The 20,454-nt window shown below is 36.2% G+C and overlaps 1 protein-coding gene across 10 annotated transcripts in view; it reads left to right on the top strand.

Moving 5' to 3' along the window:
* SGCE (sarcoglycan epsilon) overlaps positions 1-19,945 on the top strand; it is a 69,602-nt gene extending 49,657 nt beyond the window's left edge. For 2 of the 10 annotated variants that reach the window (XM_067042512.1, XM_067042510.1), the window contains 7 exons: positions 815-977; positions 3,349-3,560; positions 4,501-4,527; positions 5,265-5,453; positions 16,259-16,302; positions 17,181-17,215; positions 19,119-19,263. In XM_067042512.1, the coding sequence (XP_066898613.1) occupies positions 815-977; positions 3,349-3,560; positions 4,501-4,527; positions 5,265-5,453; positions 16,259-16,302; positions 17,181-17,215; positions 19,119-19,169 (721 nt within the window). In that variant the 3' untranslated portion in view covers positions 19,170-19,263. Of the gene's footprint in view, positions 1-814; positions 978-3,348; positions 3,561-4,500; positions 4,528-5,264; positions 5,458-16,258; positions 16,303-17,180; positions 17,216-19,118 lie in introns of those variants that run through there. The other 8 variants (XM_067042515.1, XM_059074022.2, XM_067042514.1 and 5 more) reach the window with 8 other exon arrangements.
* Positions 19,946-20,454: the final 509 nt, after the last annotated feature.

The following is a 20,454-nucleotide window of genomic DNA, read 5'->3' as shown; positions in this document are numbered from 1 at the left end:
TCATTAGGAAAAGAAATAATATTTATTTAGAGTAATTTCCTGGTTTTCCCTTTTCTTTTGGAAAAAAAACCTATGAAATTCCTACCTTCTTAAGCTGCTTCAGTATTATTTAAATGCTATTATCACTATCTTCACTTTTATTGTGAAACTCTTACTGGAAAATTGAATAGAGTTCTTTTCCCCTAGTTGCCAAGATACACATCAAGAAAATACATTTTGTTTGCCTAATTTGTATTTACCAAACAATAGTTTTTCTTTTATATTAGCTTCTTAAAGATTGAGGGACCTTATAATGAGGAACCTAACAGTAGGGGTCTCTGCAGTAGGAAAGCAGATGGATAAAACTCTTAGGTAGAATAGACATCTGCCTACAGCTCCACACCTCCAGGATGTAATATCACAATCTTATTAAAATGAAATCAGATGAAGATTTATTACTGATAATTATTTTAGTGATAATGTTATCTTCTTAACAGTTTAAGAATATTTTTGAATGTAGTCTACCAAATATTGTAATCAAAATATGATGTATGATTATTTTGAATTAAATAGGGTGAAAAAATTTTTAGAAATTAACAGGGAATCAAGAGAGTGTCTTGTACACCAAAGCACCCAATAAATATTGGTTGAATAAAGGAAAGAATGAAAAGAAGCCCCTACATGAATCACTGCTTTTAAAGCCCAGGCCCCTACCTTAGGGATGATGGTAGATAATCCCTCAATTCAAAAGGATAGATCCTGCTTTCAGGGTAGATTGTTTTTCAGTGTTTCCAATTTTCTTAAAGGATAACCTGAGTGTTTCACATTTTTGCAGCGTTTATGTCATGGTTGGTGCCGACGTCCCATTTTCTTCTTGTTTACGAGAAGTTGAAAATCCGCAGAATCAGTTGAGATGCAGTCAAGAAATGGAGCCTGTAATAACATGTGATAAAAAATTTCGTACTCAATTTTACATCGACTGGTGCAAAATTTCGTTGGTGAGTTTTTATTTTGTTTTTGCAAATGTAATTAGAAGTGATGTGGCTGGAGATAGCATTTGACTAAAACCTGAATTGCTTTTAGGAACAAATCCTGGGTTTATGTTGTTAACTGCCGTTGACTTCCCTTGACTTTGAGGATTTGGCGATTCCGTTGAAAGTGTATCCATTTAAGAAATAGTACCTCCACTTTTGTACTCAGTCTACTCTTGATTAGTTGTGGGGGCCAGATTAGCTTGGCAGGTGGTCCAAGTGTTCCCCTTGGACATCCAGGTGGCTGCTAAGTCAAGATAGATTTTTGGAGTCTGTGTGACATGTGCAGGAAGCCTCAGATATGCTGCCACTGTCCCACTTGGGAAGGGTAGACCGGAGTGCAATCACAAATCTGAAATAAAGCAATATTGTGCTATGATTCAATGTCCTAGAAACGCAGATTGTAGGGAGAGACCAAGGAATAAAAGGAAAAGCAGAGCAAAGTTAGACTCTTACCCTCAGCCCCGTAAATATTAGATATTTCTTTCTAAATCACTTTTTTATTAGCATGCTCAAAGACTTAGGAACATATGGGTAAGATTTCCTATATGTGAAAGGTATATATGATATTTTATATATAATTTATATTAATTTTTTTGATTCTCCTTTCTGGAAGATAGGAAAGTTGTTTCACTTCTTTAGCGACCTTTAGATTTAACTTCTGTCAACTCTTGATGATTGGTAGTGAGTGAATTAGGTCTAAGTTTAAAGTTGACATTTGAACAAATATCAACACATAAACACAACTGTCACTTCATGTCTTAGAGAACCAGCGGCAGGCACTTTTCCCAGATCCAGGATGGGAGAACATACTGCTCACACTGTGGCACTTAGCATCTGTGGCCCTTGGCCCCAGGCTCCTCTTTCCATGTCACTGTGTCTTAGGAAAATAATGCTCTTTCCCTGTCTTCTCAAATCAAGTAAAATTATTCAGATGCTGTGGTTTATGTTTATTATTTACAAAGCTCAATATTTCAGTCATCATGCTAACCATACAAGGGTGCAAAAGATTGAGTGGCTGCCATCATAACTTAAATAGATGCCTCTCACCAGAGCCAGTAGACAGCGGCCCCTGACAACACCATTTTATTTGTGCTTGTGCTGTACAGTGTTCATGTTTAGGAAAATTATCTAATTTCTAAAGGTTTAAAAATGACTTCTGCTTTGAAGATTTTAATTTCTGTGGTAAGACTTCATAAAGAGAAAGGTTGGGAATTTTCGGTTTTTTATTTTACTTGTATTTATTTATAGGTCACATCTTACCACAGAAGATTTCAGGAGGTTTAAATTAAAGGGTCAGACAATAAACATAATATATAAAATATAAAAGAACTAGAAAATCAGGACCTAAACTTTACCAAAACATAAGCCTAAGGTCAAGTTTGACAATAAGCCTCCTAATGTCCCGGATTAAATTAGGAAATTCATCTGTTATTTGGTTCTCATTCTTAAAGGAGGCAGAGCATCAATTCCTTGGCAGAAGATAAAGTTTTTACTAGCACTGTATCATTAACAAAATTCTTCCAGTGGAGTTTTATGGGAGAGGATACTGAGAAATGCCACAGATAATTCTCCCAACATTCTTTTAAGGGGTGAGCAAATGTAGTAACAAGTTTCACATGGCTATTTTTGTAGTGGCCTTCAGTAAAAACCTTAGCATAATTAAATGCAACATAGTGAAAGCAGTTCAATTACTGTGGAGGTAAATTAATATAGTCCAAATGTTGTACATTTTTTGAGCCTAGAATAGAATTTATTGAAACTGTAACATTGTATGGGTTACCTGTTCCTTAAACTATCTTTCCTAAAAACTACTTCTGTCAGCTGGATGGCAGAAAGATCAAGGTTGTAGTCACTTAGAAATTGTCTCTCTCTCTCTTTTTTTTTTTCTCTTTTACTAAGAAACCATACTCACATACTGATTGTCAGCCAGTTCACAGTTTGTAACATCTGCACTAGATATTTGTCACTAGGAAACAAGAAATATACAGAGTGGTGTGAAGGACTTCTACTTTGGAGGAAGTAAACTGAAGAAGAACAACTGTACACACACACACCTACACATGCACAAATATTTGTTATATTTGTATACATTTATGTATGTATACATGTTGTGGGAAGGACCTAGAAAGTAGGCCAATATACACCCTTTAATTTATTACTTTTATGCATTACTTCTTCCTAGTTTCCATAAATAATTGCAAGTTCAAGGTGATAAAGTAATTGCAAAAGATTGCTTTTTAGAAATTAGTCAGACTGTCTTGATATGTCTAGATCTTAAACTCTCATAATGTTTGCAACTATTAATTTGATGTGTAATTGTCTTCTTTTGTGTCAGGTTGATAAAACAAAGCAAGTGTCCACCTATCAGGAAGTGATTCGTGGAGAAGGGATTTTACCTGATGGTGGAGAATACAAACCCCCTTCCGATTCTTTGAAAAGCAGAGACTATTACACGGATTTCCTAATTACACTGGCTGTGCCCTCGGCAGTAGCATTGGTCCTTTTTCTAATACTTGCTTATATCATGTGCTGCCGACGGGAAGGAGTGTGAGTACTTTAAAGCACTAATAAAAAATTATAGAGCTACTAAGATAACATATAAGATTCCATTAAAAGCCAAGTTTCATTTAGTGCATAAAACACTTTATAAATGAATTGAAATTGTGTTCAAGTCAAACTACAGTACTTTATTCCTTTAAAATGAAGTAAAATAGTTTTGAGTCTAGTAAATTAAATTAGAGGTTATAATTACTTTATTCAAAAATTATTAAGGCTAGATGTAAATTCTTGCAGGCAAAACAGTCCCAAGAATAACTGAGGCTAGATATTTTGGTTATACAAGCCATCCTGTGTAAGCAGAGACTGCGGAATCTATTGACATGGTAATTGCACTTTAAATAAATAAATTGTCTCAGTCAGTTTGATCAGAAATAATGGTCAGAATTTTTCTTGAAATTGTTCTGCTATCAAACAGGGCAATATCACCTAAATGTTTAAAGGTATATAGAGATATATAAAAACTTAGGAGTAAATTAATGAAAATAAGATGATAATTCGAGTAATGAGTCTTCACTTCATGAATAGTTAGTACTTTCTGGACATCTGTGTCAATTAAAATAATCTCCCGAGATTATCTGGAAGTCAGGGTAACAAAACAAAGGATAAAAAATTAATAAAGCAGCAAGTAACAGATTCTTCCATTTTTACATGTAGCCTGATTTCATTGTCATAGAACTTATTTCCAAGAGCTTGATTCTTAATCTCCATTTTTTTTTTCATTTTTTTCTGTGCGTTTCTCACCAGTATTCCATCTCTGTATGTGTACTCATCCAAGTAACGTCATAAACCTGATGGCAAATGCTGCCTGGTTGCGTTTAATAGTAACAGTGTCAGCATTTCCACCTCATGCAAGATCCATGAGCATATAGTCTTAATGTTCCAAATATCAATGCTATTATTTAATTCATAAATTTTGTTTTGTTTCTAGGGAAAAGAGAAACATGCAAACACCAGAGTAAGTGTCTTCTTCCTGTTATTTTCTTTATCATTTCTTTTTCATTTCTCAGTTGCTCGTCATGCTCCATACATGTGTGTCATGCTTTTTTTTTCCCATTCATCATCTTTCATAGTTTATTTCATAAACGTGAAAGCTGCTTTCTAAATAGAGATATTTAGGAGGGGTGAGACTAAAAAATAAAAAGTGTGTGAAAACTAAGATTATATAGGTAAAAATTAAAACTAAAATATTTCAGATTCAGAATATTAACTTGCCATTTATATTATGTGATTTCCCAATCTGCATTTCTATAAACCAGAGAACAGATGAAAAGACCTTTCATACACGTTTTCCTGAATCTACAGTAATAACCTACCATAAAATGAAACTTATGTGAGTATTTATAAATGCCCCATCAGAAGCAACAGTATAAAAGCTATGGTAGTTTTATCTTAATCGTAGAAATTAAATAGAATAGTAGTTTGCTACCTAGGGCTGTAATAATAACACAATGCTTTATAGCTTACTTTAATGAGAGATGCATTTATTTAAAAATTACTTTGTAATTTTCAGTTTTGTTATGTTAAAATATATGAAATGTATCTTTTTCTGAAATAACTTGTAGAATGCCCAAAGTTAAATAATGTCTTCTTATTTTAAAAAGAAAAAAAGATTTCATAACTTTTTCAAACTGATGACCTGTGGGGCTAATATGTGATTTTAAATATATGTGGTTTTATTTCTTTTTGACCTAGCATCCAACTGGTCCATCATAGTGCTATTCAGAAATCTACCAAAGAACTTCGTGACATGTCCAAGAATAGAGAGATAGCATGGCCCCTGTCAACACTTCCTGTGTTTCACCCTGTGACTGGGGAAATCATACCTCCTCTACACGCAGAAAATTATGAGAGCACTAATATGCCATTGATGCAAACACAGCAGTAAGTATCCACTTGGAACCGTAATTATTATTATTATTATTTTTAAAAAATATTTATTAATTTATTTTTGACTGCGTTGGGTCTTCGTTGCTGTGCGTGGCATTTCTCTAGTTGTGGCGAGCTGGGGCTACTCTTCATTGTGGTGTGCGGGCTTATTGCGGTGGCTTCTCTCTTTGCGGAGCACGGGCTCTAGGCATGCGGGCTTCAGTAGTTGTGGCACGTGGGCTCAGTAGTTGTGGCTCGCGGGCTCTAGAGCACAGGCTCAGTAGTTGTGGTGCATGGGCTTAGTTGCTCCGTGGCATGTGGAATCTTCCCAGACCAGGGCTCGAACCCGTGTCCCCTGCATTGGCAGGTGGATTCTTGACCACTGCACCACCAGGGAAGCCCCTGGAACTGTAATTATTAAAGCATGAATATATCTACTTAATGTCTTTCAAGACCAGATGTCTTCATTGTTGTTGCATTTGTTTATTTGTTTATAACTGGAGGAGAAAATAGCAAAATACTGATAGTGTAGATCCCAACCCCATGGTGCTAATCCAAATAAATAGAATTACTTTCAGGAAATACTTTTTTTCCTTCACTAATCCCAACAAGATGACATTCACCTTAATATTTAAGAATTTGGCACTGCTAACAAACTAACATATGCTTGCTCAAAGATGAGTTAATTGTGAAAAGAGAGGCATGTCCTAAAGCATAACAAATGGATTATTTTTTAGAACTATTAGAATTGTTTGGTTCTGTTAACCTATTGTTTTGAATGTTATTACCACAGATCTATTTAATCTAAATTTTTTGCCTCAGGTTTTCAGCGGTTTTTTTTTGTTTGTTTGTTTTTTGTCATTTGCTTATATATCAAAATGAGTAGTTCCAATTTTGGCTAGAAACACAATTTATCACTACAGACCTTCTCTGTAGTGCTAGAAGGACTATGGTTAGAAAGCCTGGGAAGAGGCCTTTGTAAGGGATAGGTGTGGAGGAGATTGGTTGAGGAGATTGGCCAGTTGCTCTTGAGAACCCATGTTATATGTCTAGAAGCTCGGTTTTGGTATAAGGGAATTGTAGATAAAAGTGTCATTTATTTCTAAGAACATGGCTGTTCTTTTCTTTTTGAACCATATGTTAAAATGGGTTAAATTCAGTTTCCCCAAGGAAGTCACGGTTTTCTTTTGAGATCCTCCTCCTTTTCAGTTTACTTTTGTAATTACAATGGATATACAAAAAAATAGGGAAAAAAAAGAAAAAAAAAAAGAAAAAAAAAAATCTGGCCCTCTCACCCTAGCGCCTGCGCGTGCGCACACGCACGCGCACACACACACACACACACACACACACAAATGTTAGGATATGATATAAAAGTAACCTCTTACTGATTAAAGATTTATTTGGGAACCATATTGGATACATTTTTCCATTGAAAATGCTTATTTTGCAACCGTGTAAAGAGCATGTGGTAATTTGAAGATTAAACAGTAATTAATATGAGTATTATAGACAGGCTATAAGTTTGTCCAAAATACTTTGGCAATCTAAAAATATTGTGAAAGCGTGCCCAGCTAGCTCGGTAGAGCATGAGACTCTTAAAAGTATTATGAATATTTTCCTGAAGTTCTCTAACAATACGTACTTACTGTTGGACAGACCAAGTTATGTGTTTGTGTGCATGTATGTGTGTGTGTTTGTGTGTAATTGATTCAAGTTCCATTAGCAGTAGGGAAAATTGCATACATTTAAATTTTGAGTTTTAGAAACAATATTCTATCAGGGATGTAAATATTAAAGTCTCACAAAATTGAGTTGTACTGAATGGAACTGATGGATTTCTATGTCCTCTGATGGTTAGAGGGTCATCATGAAACCTACTTTACCAGGATTATTATATACTGATGAGAAAAATTAGGAAAATTTCAAGAATATTGTAATAGGTCACAATTTAGCAATCTCTCCTGTCTTTTTTTAGATGAAAATTATGAACAGCCTTATCATTCATTTTCAAAATGAAAATAATTAAAGAATTCTTTAAGGCTTCCATTTCTTATGTTCTTTACCCAAGAATGCTAGTGAAATGTCGATATTTATTCTTCAAAGGTTGATATATATTTTCAAAAATGAAATGGTCAAATGCATTTGATAAACAGGATATTTTGGTTTTTGTGTTTAAACTACAAGAGTTCTCAGAGCCTTTATTAATCAATTTATTTATTTTTGCTGTGTTGGGTCTTCGTTTCTGTGCGTGGGCTTTCTCTAGTTGCGGTGAGCGGGGGCCGCTCTTCATCGTGGTGCGCGGGCCTCTCACTGTCGCGGCCTCTCTTGTTGCGGAGCACAAGCTCCAGAGGCGCAGGCTCAGAAATTGTGGCTCACGGGCCTAGCCGCTCCGCGGCATGTGGGATCTTCCCAGACCAGGGCTCGAACCCGTGTTCCCTGCATTAGCAGGCAGATTCTCAACCACTGCACCACCAGGGAAGCCCTCTCAGAGCCTTTAGTGTGTTGATATGCTTTGTGAAAAGCATGGAAAAAGTCAGAAGAGGTAACTCTATTTAAAGAACACAGTTTGGGAAATCTATTGACAAAATAACAATGCTATCAAATTTTAGAGGAGAGAAATATTCATTGTAATGGATAGGGGAACTTGAATATGTTTTTAAGTCAGTAAAACTTTAAGGGAGGAAAAAAAGCCTGAGTCACTTTTTAGATATGCTTTCTGACCATATTTGTTGGGAATAAGGATAACTCTTTAAATTTTATTTTGATTCTATGTTACTAGGACTTTGCAATTTTGCTACTAATATACAAGCAAAATAAAATTTTTTATCTAGTTTATAACTAAATGCATCTTCCTGGTCCTTGCCCCATCAAGACTGTCCTTATATTGATCAGATCTCTCTGTTTGCAAATACAATAGGTTATTTTATTGAACTTACAACAATTTGACCATACATGTATTTTTAAGTCCAGAAAACCTTTATATTATTCAGATTTCTGCTAATGGAAAAAGTCCATTAACTAGCACTTCTATATAAATAGGGTACATAGATAATTGATGATGTTCACACTGATTATTCTGAGGCACTGCAAGATCATCAAGTGCGTCTGACTCATCAGAGGAAAATTAAATTACATTCAGTGTAGTTTCAGTGTTGAGTTTATATTATCTTTCTTTTATTCTTGGAAATGGATAATATGTGCACGGTCTCTATGGTAACTCCCTATAAGCCAGAATATGTGATTAACCTCTTTTTCCAACCATGCCAGATAATAGAGAATTTATTGTTTCAGGTTCATCACAACTGACCTTTACACAAATTCAGCTTTTACTCCTTCCCTGTTTTTTGAAGGTTTATTTCAGCCCAAGTACACACATACATAAATATTTTGGTCATTTGGATCGAACTGAATTCTCAATGTTAAAATGAGATATTCGATGAGGTATCACAGTACTTGATAACCAGGTATATCCTTGGATAATGCTGCCTGTTATTTATTGATTAACCCTCTCTAAAAGGGCATGCATCTCCACATATACTAACTGTACTGAATTTATCATTCATAAATAATGTGGCTAGCTACATTATTTTGTGTTTATTCTTCAGACTTGACATCAGAAATATTCAGGCATAATAGGGCTGAAAGTTTATGTTGGCTTCTAAGTAAGACTCAAGAACATTCAAAGCTTTCCTTCAAAGCTGCATAGAAACTTGTTTGGGTCTTTTAAACAAGTCAGTCCACAAGGTATAGTGAATCTTGTAACAGCGAGGTCTAGAAAACTCGTAACAGTTGTGTAACGGGAGGCTGCCACAGTTATTTATCAATTACACAGTAACCTTTTCTTTTTGTAGAATGCTTCATAGGACTCCAGACTGGCACCTTAAATTAGACAGTAAAAAATTGTTTAATCATTTGCAGATGATAAAATCAAGATATGGATAAGAGACCTAAATTAGGTCAAAACTGAGATTAGGTTATTTACCAATCTTGATATCAAGTCAGGGATAGATAATGTGGTCATTGACCTCGTAGGCTTTCTGATTCAGGTTATGGGCAAGGTGATTGAACAGATAGTGGAAAGGGAAACTGGAGCAGGCCCAGGAGACGGGACACCTGCTAGAAAGGGGGGGATTTCATTTTGTACAGTGTTCCTTCTACTTTTCAGATTAGAGAGACAATATAGACAGACTTTTAAAATTATCACATAATATAAAAATATAAGGCAAATTTAGTTTGATCTTTGCTAACGTATTTATTGTTTCATAAACTTTTTTAAAAAATAAATTTTTTTATTTTTATTTTTGGCTGCACTGGGTCTTTGTTGCTGTGCATGGGCTTTTCTCTAGTTGCAGCAAGTGGAGGCTGCTCTTCGTTGTGGTGCATGGGCGTCTCATCGCAATGGCTTGTTGTGGAGCACGGGCTCTAGGCGCGCGGGCTTCAGTAGTTGTGGAACATGGGCTCAGTAGTTGTGACGCACGGGCTTAGTTGCTCCGCGGCATGTGGGATCTTCCAGGACCAGGACTCGAACTTGTGTCCCCTGCATTGGCAGGCGGATTCTCAACCACTGCACCACCAGGGAAGCCCTCATAAACTTTTTAATTTTGGAATGATTTTCAAGCTACAGAAAAGTTACAAAGATAATACAGAGTTCCCAGAGATTCCCCCACCCCATTTCTCCCATTGTTAACATCTTACAGTCCCTTAGTTTGTCACAACTGAGAAACCAACATTGGTGCTTTACTATCAACCAGACTTCAGATTTTATTTTTCAGATTTCAATAGTTTTCCCCCCAATGTCCTTCTTCTGCTCCAAGATTCTGTCTAGGACACAATAATTGGCATATCTCTTTAGTCTCTTCTGCTCTAGGCAGTTTCTTAGACCGTCCTTGCTTCCCATGACCTTGACAGTCTTGAGGAACACTAGCCATGTCTTCTGTAGAGTGTCCCCCATCCCATAGTATAGTCAGGCTGTCTGCATCTGTACTTAATCTGTTATCTTTGTAGCTCAGTGAATATGTGTTACCATTAATAGGAAGAAGAATTTTTGCCTCTATAGGCAGTCCCCTGACTTATTACAATGCATTGCTAGAAATCACATTCTAAAGTAATTCTTAAAAGTATATTTGCTTTGCCCGAAGAATCATTGTTGTAATTAGAGGTTACGTTCTTGACCAAAGATGTAACATCAAAAATATAATACAGATTTGACGGATGTACTTCAAAGATAAGCTTTTGTAATGATTTAAATTCAGAAAGTCAAAATTCCAAGGCGCATAGAATTTTAGGTCCTAAAAGGAATGTTGAGAGATAGTAGTCTAGCCTGGTTATTCCCAAACCAAGTTGCATGTTACACTCCCCTGTGAGGCTTTTGCAATACAGATCCCAGGGCCCTACTTCTGGGAGTTTGGAAGCTGGTGGACATATGTATTATGATGGAGCAGGAAAAAAACATTGGGAATCCCATCTTTAAATACTTAAAGAACCTATGTTTTAGGATTCAGTATTTCTAGTATTTCTGTTGTGGAGGGAGGGGGGGAAGTTTTGAAGGGGGAACAGTTTCTCCTAAGTCTTCCTGAGGGGTCTGTGCAAAAGAAAATGTGAAAGGGGACAGTCCAGAGTGTTGGGCTTTGTGCCTCTAGATTTTCACATTTCCTTAAACTGCCGAGGACGATGGTGTGGAGAAGTGAGAGATTAGTGCTGATTAGAAAATGATATCTAAATGGGACAGAGAAACGGTAAACCTTGAAAAGATAAAAACCACCTGGAAACTGTGCTCATTTTGCGATTTCATGTGAAGTATTGACTGGAGGATCCCAAATATTCAATTTTCTAAAAAATAATTTATTCTTTAATTTGTAGTGTATTATGTGGTCTTCTAGGGGGTAGATCTGCCTCTTCGTTATTCTTTTTTTAAATCCCAACATCAGTATCAATTGATTTTTCCTGAGTGGGAGGCATTGTCAATGAGGAATTTATATAAGGAATAAAAGGGGAAAGTACCCAAACATTTTCTAGGAAGATTTTAATTGGCTATACAAAAATTTTCCTTGTTCATTATACTAAACATAACACTTAATCCAGGGTGATTGGGTCTCCCTCAAGACAGGAAGTAGGTTGTGTTTAATCTTTTGCAAATTAACAAGTATAAAAGTAGAGTTAAGTCTTCTAATTATAGATATTTAGTAACTAATCATTTTAGCTTTTATCTAAAGTATTTTTCCATTTGTCTTCCCTTGGGTAATAGTGAGAACCAGCTTCATGGTAAAATTCCATAAATAAAAAATTAGGTTTCAATGAAAGTTAATATCAGTTGAAGAGACTGTTTCCGGGGATCAAGATAATGATTTCCTGTTGACAAGAAGTGTGGAGCAGCCAAGGATATTTCAGAGCCACTGACTTTTTAAAAAAATTCAGCGAGTATACACTAAAAGTGATAGATATAGTATCTCTCTGATGGATTTTGGTTCTAGAGATTTGGACTTCTTCAGTTTAAAGCTGTGGTAGGCTTGCTTTCAGCTTTATAAAAGTAGGGAAAATAACCTAAAATAAATGAATTTCTCCTTCTTTATATTCCATGTATATTCTACATTGATTTTGATTAAAATCAGATCTTGAAGTTTAAAATTGTGGTGATGTTTCCAATTTCTTTGTGTCCTTCCTTCCTTCTTTGAACAAAATAATGGCCTGGTTCCTTAGTAAAAGTAGTCATAGGGTCCAAATCAGCATTTTTGTAGAAAGAATTTTGTAGAAAATTCAAGGTTTGGGTAATGTCAATTTTGCTGACAATTGAGAAGTTCCAAAAAGATATTACTGTTTCTTATTGTTAAATGAATCCATACTAATTCAAAAGAAGTATTTTGTGTTCCACATAACTAAACTAATGTCATTTGTTTTCAACTCTGGCACGGATTCTATGGCTTTATTCAAATCACTTAACCTTTCTTTGCTTTTGAGTCTTCAAGCAAGTAGGAATATAATGAGTTGATAATCATCAACCTTACTCATAGAATTACTCTACAGGATATCCAAGAATGTCAAATAACTTTAAAATGGTTGCACAAATAATAAATAATTGTGTACTCCCCCAAATCACTTATTTATTAATTTGCAAGTTATTACCTTTGCTTTCTTAAAGGATAGAGTTTGTGCAATAGCTAATTTACATAATTTTCTATTTAAATGCCTGTAGTTAATGGTAGTAAAAATAGAAAAAAATTAATGCTAATAATTTAGAGGATTACAGTTTTTGTAAATCTTTTTTCTACATAATTCAGTTTACGCATAATAATCTTTCCACCAGTCCACTAATAACTTAATTATTCTAAATAGTTTGATGACTTTATAAAGGTCCTTTCTTTGAAGGATTATAGGACTTCTGTTTGAAGTCAACCCCGACTCTCCTAATTGCCTTTAGCAGCCTGCTTTCACCAAAGATAGAAGCGTTTCCATTTTCTTACTGCACTCTCTGCTCAACTATAGAAAAGTCAGTTGTGGGCATTTTTCTAGTATGCCTGAAGCAGCGCTCTTATGAGGTACCACCCTTCAACCTTTAAATGGAATACATACTTCAAATATGCCCATCATAGGTATATTAACACTTACAGGCTTACTTGTAGCCACAAGTTTGGTCAACCGCAAAATCAGTCACGTGTGCGCACCTTGGAGACTCTGGGGATGTTGAATCTCCACATATTTTTTTGTTGAGCACCTGTTGCACACATTGTACTTGTATGTAACTCATATGAGTTTCAGTCGAAGTTGTGAGAAGCACATGTACATTGTTCAGACTTAACAAACTTAATTGGGACACTTACTGCAGATACTTTTTTTTTTTTTTTTTTTTTGCGGTACGCGGGCCTCTCACTGTTGTGGCCTCTCCCGTTGCGGAGCACAGGCTCCGGACAAGCAGGCTCAGCGGCCATGGCTCACGGGACCAGCCGCTCCGCGGCATGTGGGATCTTCCCGGACCGGGGCACGAACCCGCGTCCCCTGCATCCGCAGGTGAACTCTCAACACTGCACCACCACGGAAGCCCTGCAGATACTTTTAAATCCCTACACCAGTGTAATACACACAGTTGCTCATACTTCTCCAAATTTCTTGCTCATTTGTGTGGCACTTTCTGAACTAACCATTTCTCTTCAAACCTAACCAAGGCCATTGCTGTTTAGAAAGTTGTAGCAAAAGGGGAAAAAAAAAAAAAACGATGGCTAGAGAAGAAATGACAGGGTATAGATTGACTTTGATCCGTGGTTTTATAACTCTGTTCCACAGAAGGGTCAGGTGGGCTGGCCAGTGAGAGAGGGGGGTCCAGCTACTTCATTCACAGGTTGATTTTGAATTTGGTTATCCTGATCTAGGGCTTTTGAAAGGCTTTCTTTGTCCTCTTTGGTATCTTTATTTTGTCAAAATGTATCGATTTAATCCATTAATCGGCCAGTAAGAGCTAGAGATGATAGGAAATGACGACGTGTGTGTGTGTGCGTGTGTGTGCGTGTGTGTGCGTGTGTGTGTGCGTGCGTGCGCTCGCAAGGTGTGCTGTATTCATTTCTAATGTAGAATAGACCCAAAGTAGTTGTACCTGAGAAGTTAAAACAAAACTCATATCCCCCTCCCAAATGTCCATGAAATTGCATTTTGACTTTGGTAGTAAAGATGTTTGTTTACCCGTCTTTAAATCTGTAACTTAATTTCCTTTCTGTGGTTTGTAAATTAATCTTTTTACTTTCGTGATCAAAAGCACTATAAATACATTGTGTGAAATACTGAAAGAATAAACAAACCAAGGAAAATACTCTCAGAGACCACACAAGGATAAGTAGGGCTGATAGGGAATAGCAAAAAAAGAATGTAATTATTGAGATGAATTATTAAGTAACTTCCTCAAATTGAATTAGAATTGATTTTATTTCCTTAACCATATATTTTAAAAGGAACTGAAACTTAAAAAAAAAAATCACTTGAAGTCATTAACATTCCTATGGATTAGTTTAAGAGTTTGAACAGTATTTAGTATGTATTGTTTTCCAGTTTAGATCATTGTATTTGGAGCATAATATTTGCCTGGCTGAAATGATTCAGATCAACGGTTTTCAAGCTTTGTTTCTTGGAGGTTTCTTACCAATGCCTTAGGGGCCAGCATGTGAGGGAAAGGAAACAAGGCAGGCGGGATTCCTGGCTCCCTTGTTTCAACCCGGGCAACCTCACATTTATCTCTTTTGTACATCAAAAGTTCTGCTTAGGATTTCAATTAAAAGGAATTCCATTGCTGAAGAGAAACAAAAAACCTTGAAAATCCCTGGCTTGGATCAAGCCCTACTCTGTTGCAAGGGGCTGACTCCTAGAATTTCTTCTACACAGAATCTAAATTGTATATTTTTGTAAACTAATTTTCATATCAAAATCTGAAAATGCATGGGTGAATATGAGTGTTAATAAATATGTATATTATGTGAATCTTTGTAAGTATCTTCATTTTTGCATGTATTCATCCAAACATAATTTATTGCATGCTTACTGCTAGGGATACTAAACAAAATAGGAAGGTTCTTACTGTTAAGGCACTTTTGGGCAGTTAAACACGTGAGGAGAAATACAATGACAGTCAGCTTGTGTATGAAAGCCTGCCCAGTGGTAACCTAGTTGGGGAAGGGGTGCTTAGAGAGTGAGGAGGCATAGAAGACGTGGTACTTGAGATGTTACTTTTTAAATTAAAAATAATAAGTTAAATATTTTAATTAATGTTCCTTGTGGGATATTTTTAAATTATAGGAGTAATATGAGTCCACTGTAACAAATTTTGGGTTGAGTTTGCAAGGATAAATGGGAGCTGGTTGGGGACAAGAGATGATAGTGGCCATGGTGGCAGTGATTCTGTTTCAGGAAGTTTACGGAGGGCTCCACGTAGGAACCAGATACATTGATGGCCTTCCAGATCATACTAAGAAACTTGAAACTTAATTTGCAGTAGGTATAAGGAAATAATGAAATGTGTTCATTTGAATGACATAATCAGATTTGTGTCTCAGAAGATCATCTGACAGCAATGTGCACAGTGGATTATAAGGGGGCAAGAATGGGAATGAGGAAAAAATTCAGATCAGTTGCAGAGATCCAGATGAGAAATGATGATGGCTTCAACCAAGGTAGCAGTGGAGATGGGGAAGACGCAAACAGATTCAAAGGAGATTGAGGAGAATCGTGAAGCGTTCCCAAGGGATTCATTGTAGAAACTGAACATGAGGGAAGAGTCAATGATGACTTCCATATTTTGACTGGTGCAGTTTTGACTGGTTCAGTTGGGTGGATAGCCAGTGTCATTCCCTGGGATTTGGATGAAGGAGCACAGGTTTGGCACAGTGAATGAAGATGAAGAAATGAAGATATGTTGTTCTATGAGCGTGTATATGTGTTCTAGACCTGGATCTGAAGGTGTACAGGTTACAGACACAAGCCCTGGAGTCCTATGTTCTCATCTTTATCTACCACTTCCTGGCTACGTAGCCTTGAACTTCCAAGCCTATTTCTTCATCTGTAAATTGAGAAAAATAATACCTATCTCCTATGTTGTTGTGAGGTAGAGTATAACATGTAGTAGAAACTCCATGAATATTATCAAATATTGTTATTATTCATCTTCCTCAGACCTCAGTTTCCTCATCCATAAACTTATGAGGGGTGGGGGTCTGTGTTTGTGCTGGATTAGATGATTTCTGGGATCTTTCCAGCTATAAAGTTTTTCATTCTGATGTGTCTGCTCTCTGTTAACACGTGTGTGGACAAATACAGTTTTACTAAAAGATGTTAATCATTTCTAGGAACTTGCCACATCAGACTCAGATTCCCCAACAGCAGACTACGGGTGAGTATGAAAAGTAATAAGTTCATATTTATGAACAAAGCTAATAGATCAAAAGATAATTATACTACTAGATAATTTATACACCTTTAGCTTCACCAAGTAAGGCAAAACAGTTGTGTCATTCCTTAATCAGAGTTAGAACCGCTGAATAATAGCTTAGATTATTGCGTAGATGGCCATAAGAGTGATAAACACAGGGTAAATGATCTTACAGCAAAAGCATCCATGGAGGTCCTGTCTAATTAAGGAAGACTGAATAAAATCCCCTTCCTTCAGTGAAGCTCCCTATTCTTCCCCTTGGTATGAAAGATTCTTAGCTTGGATGCTTCCAGGATTTGTCTCAGTAAGTGAGCAGCTTGAAACTGACTCTTACAAAAGGAAACCATTGTGACTAATCACTGAGGCTTCAGGGGGATAAATGAGAAATGGTTGGTCTGGTTTTAATGCGGTTTAAAGAGCTCTTATAACATGACTAGTGACAAAAAGATGGCGGGCAATTCTCCCTGGACTATTCTATTTCCCTAAGACTTGCTTTCTTTAAGTTTATTTCTTTCAAGTGTCCCTAAAAAATTTCCACAGCCAATTATTTCATTCACCTCTGTACCAAGTAGATAACTTATTCATGATTGTTTTCTAATTAGTGGTTGATTTCCTAGTTCTAATTGCTGAGCAACCAGTAATGCCTTTGTAGCTCTTTTGGAAAAGCCAGAGAAGTTTTAAAAATGTAAGTTGGATGTGGAATTCTGAGTGTGAATAGTGGTATTGTGGTAGGGAAGCTATTAAGTAAGTCTCATAAAAACTTGAGGCACATATAGAAAATTATTGCTTGTTTTCACTCAAAAAATTATCTTCTCTATTACTGCTTTCGGGAATTTAAGGAGATTTTCGTTTGACAACTTTTCAAAGATTTGAGGCAAGTATAATGAAGTTGTTCATCAGATTTTAATTATGAAATAACGTTTATAAGAATTTCCCCCGCAATTTTGATTGCTTGTTTTAATTAAATGCTAACATGTTTCAACAAGACTGTTCAGTATATTAATGCAGTGGTGCTACTGTGTGAGCATTCAGGAGATTTTAATGAAGGAACAAACTGCTGTAAATATGTGTTGTCTAAAGAGCAAAGAAATAAATGAATTCCTACTACCACTAATTTCATGACTTTTTTTAAAGAGGTAACATTTTAAAAGAATATTTCTTCAGTGGAAATGCTAGAACTTCTTCTTCATTAACCTCATAGACTTCCATCTCTCCTAAGATGTCTTACCTCTGATTCTTAATTATTTCAGACAAGGAGTGAAGGAAGACAATATCTAGAAAAATAGTAAATAGTTCTTTCGAATACTTAAAAAAATCTAGATTTTACTTCTCCCCCCTCCCATTGGGAGAAATAAGGAAACCTAAGTAGATGATGTTAGGGAGATTTACCTAATAGTTGTATAAATTTTTAGCAAGTAGACTTGTTAGCTTGCTACATTTTAGTAATAGGCACCGTTTCCAAATACAAAGACAATTTATGCCTGAGCAAATGTTATAAGAGCCAAAGAATTTCCCTAGGGGGATTTTAGGTTGTTCAACATAATTTTCTAAGTTATTTTTCTAAGACAGGTTTTGGGGAACAAGCATTTTGCTTGAGTCAGGAAAGCTTTCATCTCCTTTTTAGTTAACACTTATAGCCTATTACCTTCTTGTTTTCTTATATTTTTCTGTAATTTTCTGTATTATTGACTAAAGTACACCATATCTTCTTGGTTGTTTTCTTCTTGTTCTTGTTTTTGATGAGTCCCCAAAGTACCTAAGTGCTAAAGGGAGAGAGACCAGCCTGGCATCTTTTATAATTATGATATTAGATTTTTGTGTTTCTGCCTCTGATAAATGTGACACCAAATAGTCCTACCTCCTAAAGAGAAGAGCTAAATGGGCAGGTTACATTCCTTATTCCCATTCTGTTCATGTGAATGAAAAAATGAAGTTTGTTTCTCAATTTATAAGTTATTCCATTCTGTCTGCACATGCATGGATTCAGTGCTATGTATGTATTTTCATGGGCACAGCAGCTTTGCTGTCCCTCTATCTTGGTTATCCTGGTATCGCAAAGAGGCAACAACATTTGTGCAGGATTTTCGTAATTTGTTTTTTCCAAGTACCTCAAAACACTATGCTCATGTCACAGCTTTCTTTATGAAGGTAATTTAAGCACAGGGTTTGTCCCATGGATATCAAGTCATTTTGTTTGCAGCTTGCTGTATGGAATTTGTCAAGGGAGGGTATATTCTGAAGTTTGTTTTCTTTAGTTAGTTGTTTTCTTTTAAAAGCTCATCAGAAGTTTAAGAAATGAACTAGCTGCTGGGGTTGTAATCCTGGACTTAAGCGCTAGCTGAGATAACAGAGCAGTTAAGAGCTGACAATAGCACTACCGTTTGGACCAGGCCCAAGCCATTAGTTTTGATGCCCCTTCAGGTTTTCTCATTTTCTCTGCCCTTCCAAACCACATGATATTTTCTAAAGAGCCATGATTAAAAGGTACAGTCATACGTCCTGCAGTCAAACTAATTCTTTTTGTTTATTATGGGAGGAATTTTCAGGCCGTGCCTTTTGAGAAATACAGAACATTGTAGCTTTGACCCAAGAAGGAGAGGACTAATTTAGAATTTCCTTTTTTTTTTTGCAAACTAAATGCAGAGAAATAATGCAACATAATTCTCTCAAATTATGTTAAGAAGATAGAAAATTACACCTTGCAGTAATTCATTTTGCTCCAAATCTAAAAGTGTCCATGCTTAACTCATGCCCATATTCGTTCTTACACATTGCAGGTAAATGGTATCCCTGAAGAAAGAAAACTAACCGAAGCAATGAATTTGTAATCAGACAATATAGCACTTATATCTTATTTTTTCTCTCTTCCAATAATGCATGAGCTTTTCTGACATATGGTATGCATGTTGACAGTATCAAGTATATACCAAATAATACAATATAACATTCATTTTACTAATGTATTTTTTTTTGGTACTTAAGGCATTTTTGACAATTTGTAAAACATTGATGACTTTATATTTGTTACAATAAAAAGTGATCTTTGAAATAAATATTATTAATGAAGCCTGAAGTCTGGCAAAATTTACTTCAGAAAGTATTTGATTGCCTCCTGTATAGTAGGAATCTTTCATTGCTAGGAACAGGTTTGTGTGTTCATTCTTTATTTAATGAGATTTTTATTAAGGACTTCCTATAATGTATAAAATGTCTATGCTTCTGTGTTCCAAGTGAGCTACCCATTTACTTAATACTTTTATCCTTGTGGCCTGTAAAGCTTGTTCTTTTATATACCACCTGTTGGAGTGTTTTAGGGTAAACGTGGCCCTTTGGATTGTGGATCTGATGATACCCAGTTCATGAAGGGCAGCCCAGACTGCATACTTAGCCTGACTCTATAATCAGCTATTTGGTTTTAGAAGCACGCCAGGAGTTGTTACTCAAAAAGAGAATAGTTACCTGCTGATGGTGACATGAATTAACTCCCAAACCCCAGGCTTCCCTGTGGTAACACTACTTTCAAGGCTTAGCCGAGTTTCCTTATACCATGTTGGTATACATGCTTCATGCATCTTGGACACTACTGGATCAATGTGGTCATCAGGCCAACTAGCAGGCCGCTTTTGTTGCAGACTAGAAAACCTTCTCTTAATCTGATCTGGGCAGATTTCTGTGTTACCTATTAATTGGTCAGAGGATACACAAATGCTATCTAGATCTGATTCCAGAATCCAAGAAGGTTCCCTGTTAGTGTTGTATACAATTTGTCTTCCACTTAGGGGAAATAGTCTACCATGTCCTTGGCATTGAAACTCCCCCTCCCAGCCACACCTTCCTGGGACTTAACAGAGGATGTGGGATCTTTGATTTTTTTAAAGATTTACCTCATATTCCTTTCCAGGATAGCTAGGGTATTGCCACTTGCTATTCTCCTGGACTGATCAGCTTGAGGTTGTAAAAGTATTGGGTCAGGGCCATGTGCTAGGAGAAAGGAAATGTTGCCACAACTCCCAGCGACCAGACTGTGGCACAGGGCAGAGAGTTAACAAACTGTTGCTCCTGCCAGGTGAAATCAAATTATTCCTGGTAGTCCAAATGAGCAGGAACAAAGTA

The sequence above is a fragment of the Kogia breviceps genome, chromosome 9 (assembly GCF_026419965.1).
Source record: "Kogia breviceps isolate mKogBre1 chromosome 9, mKogBre1 haplotype 1, whole genome shotgun sequence".
In the NCBI taxonomy this organism is placed as follows: Eukaryota; Metazoa; Chordata; class Mammalia; order Artiodactyla; family Physeteridae; genus Kogia; species Kogia breviceps.
Note: the sequence above shows the minus strand (reverse complement) of the source record. Positions and strands in the feature narration are given on the sequence as shown.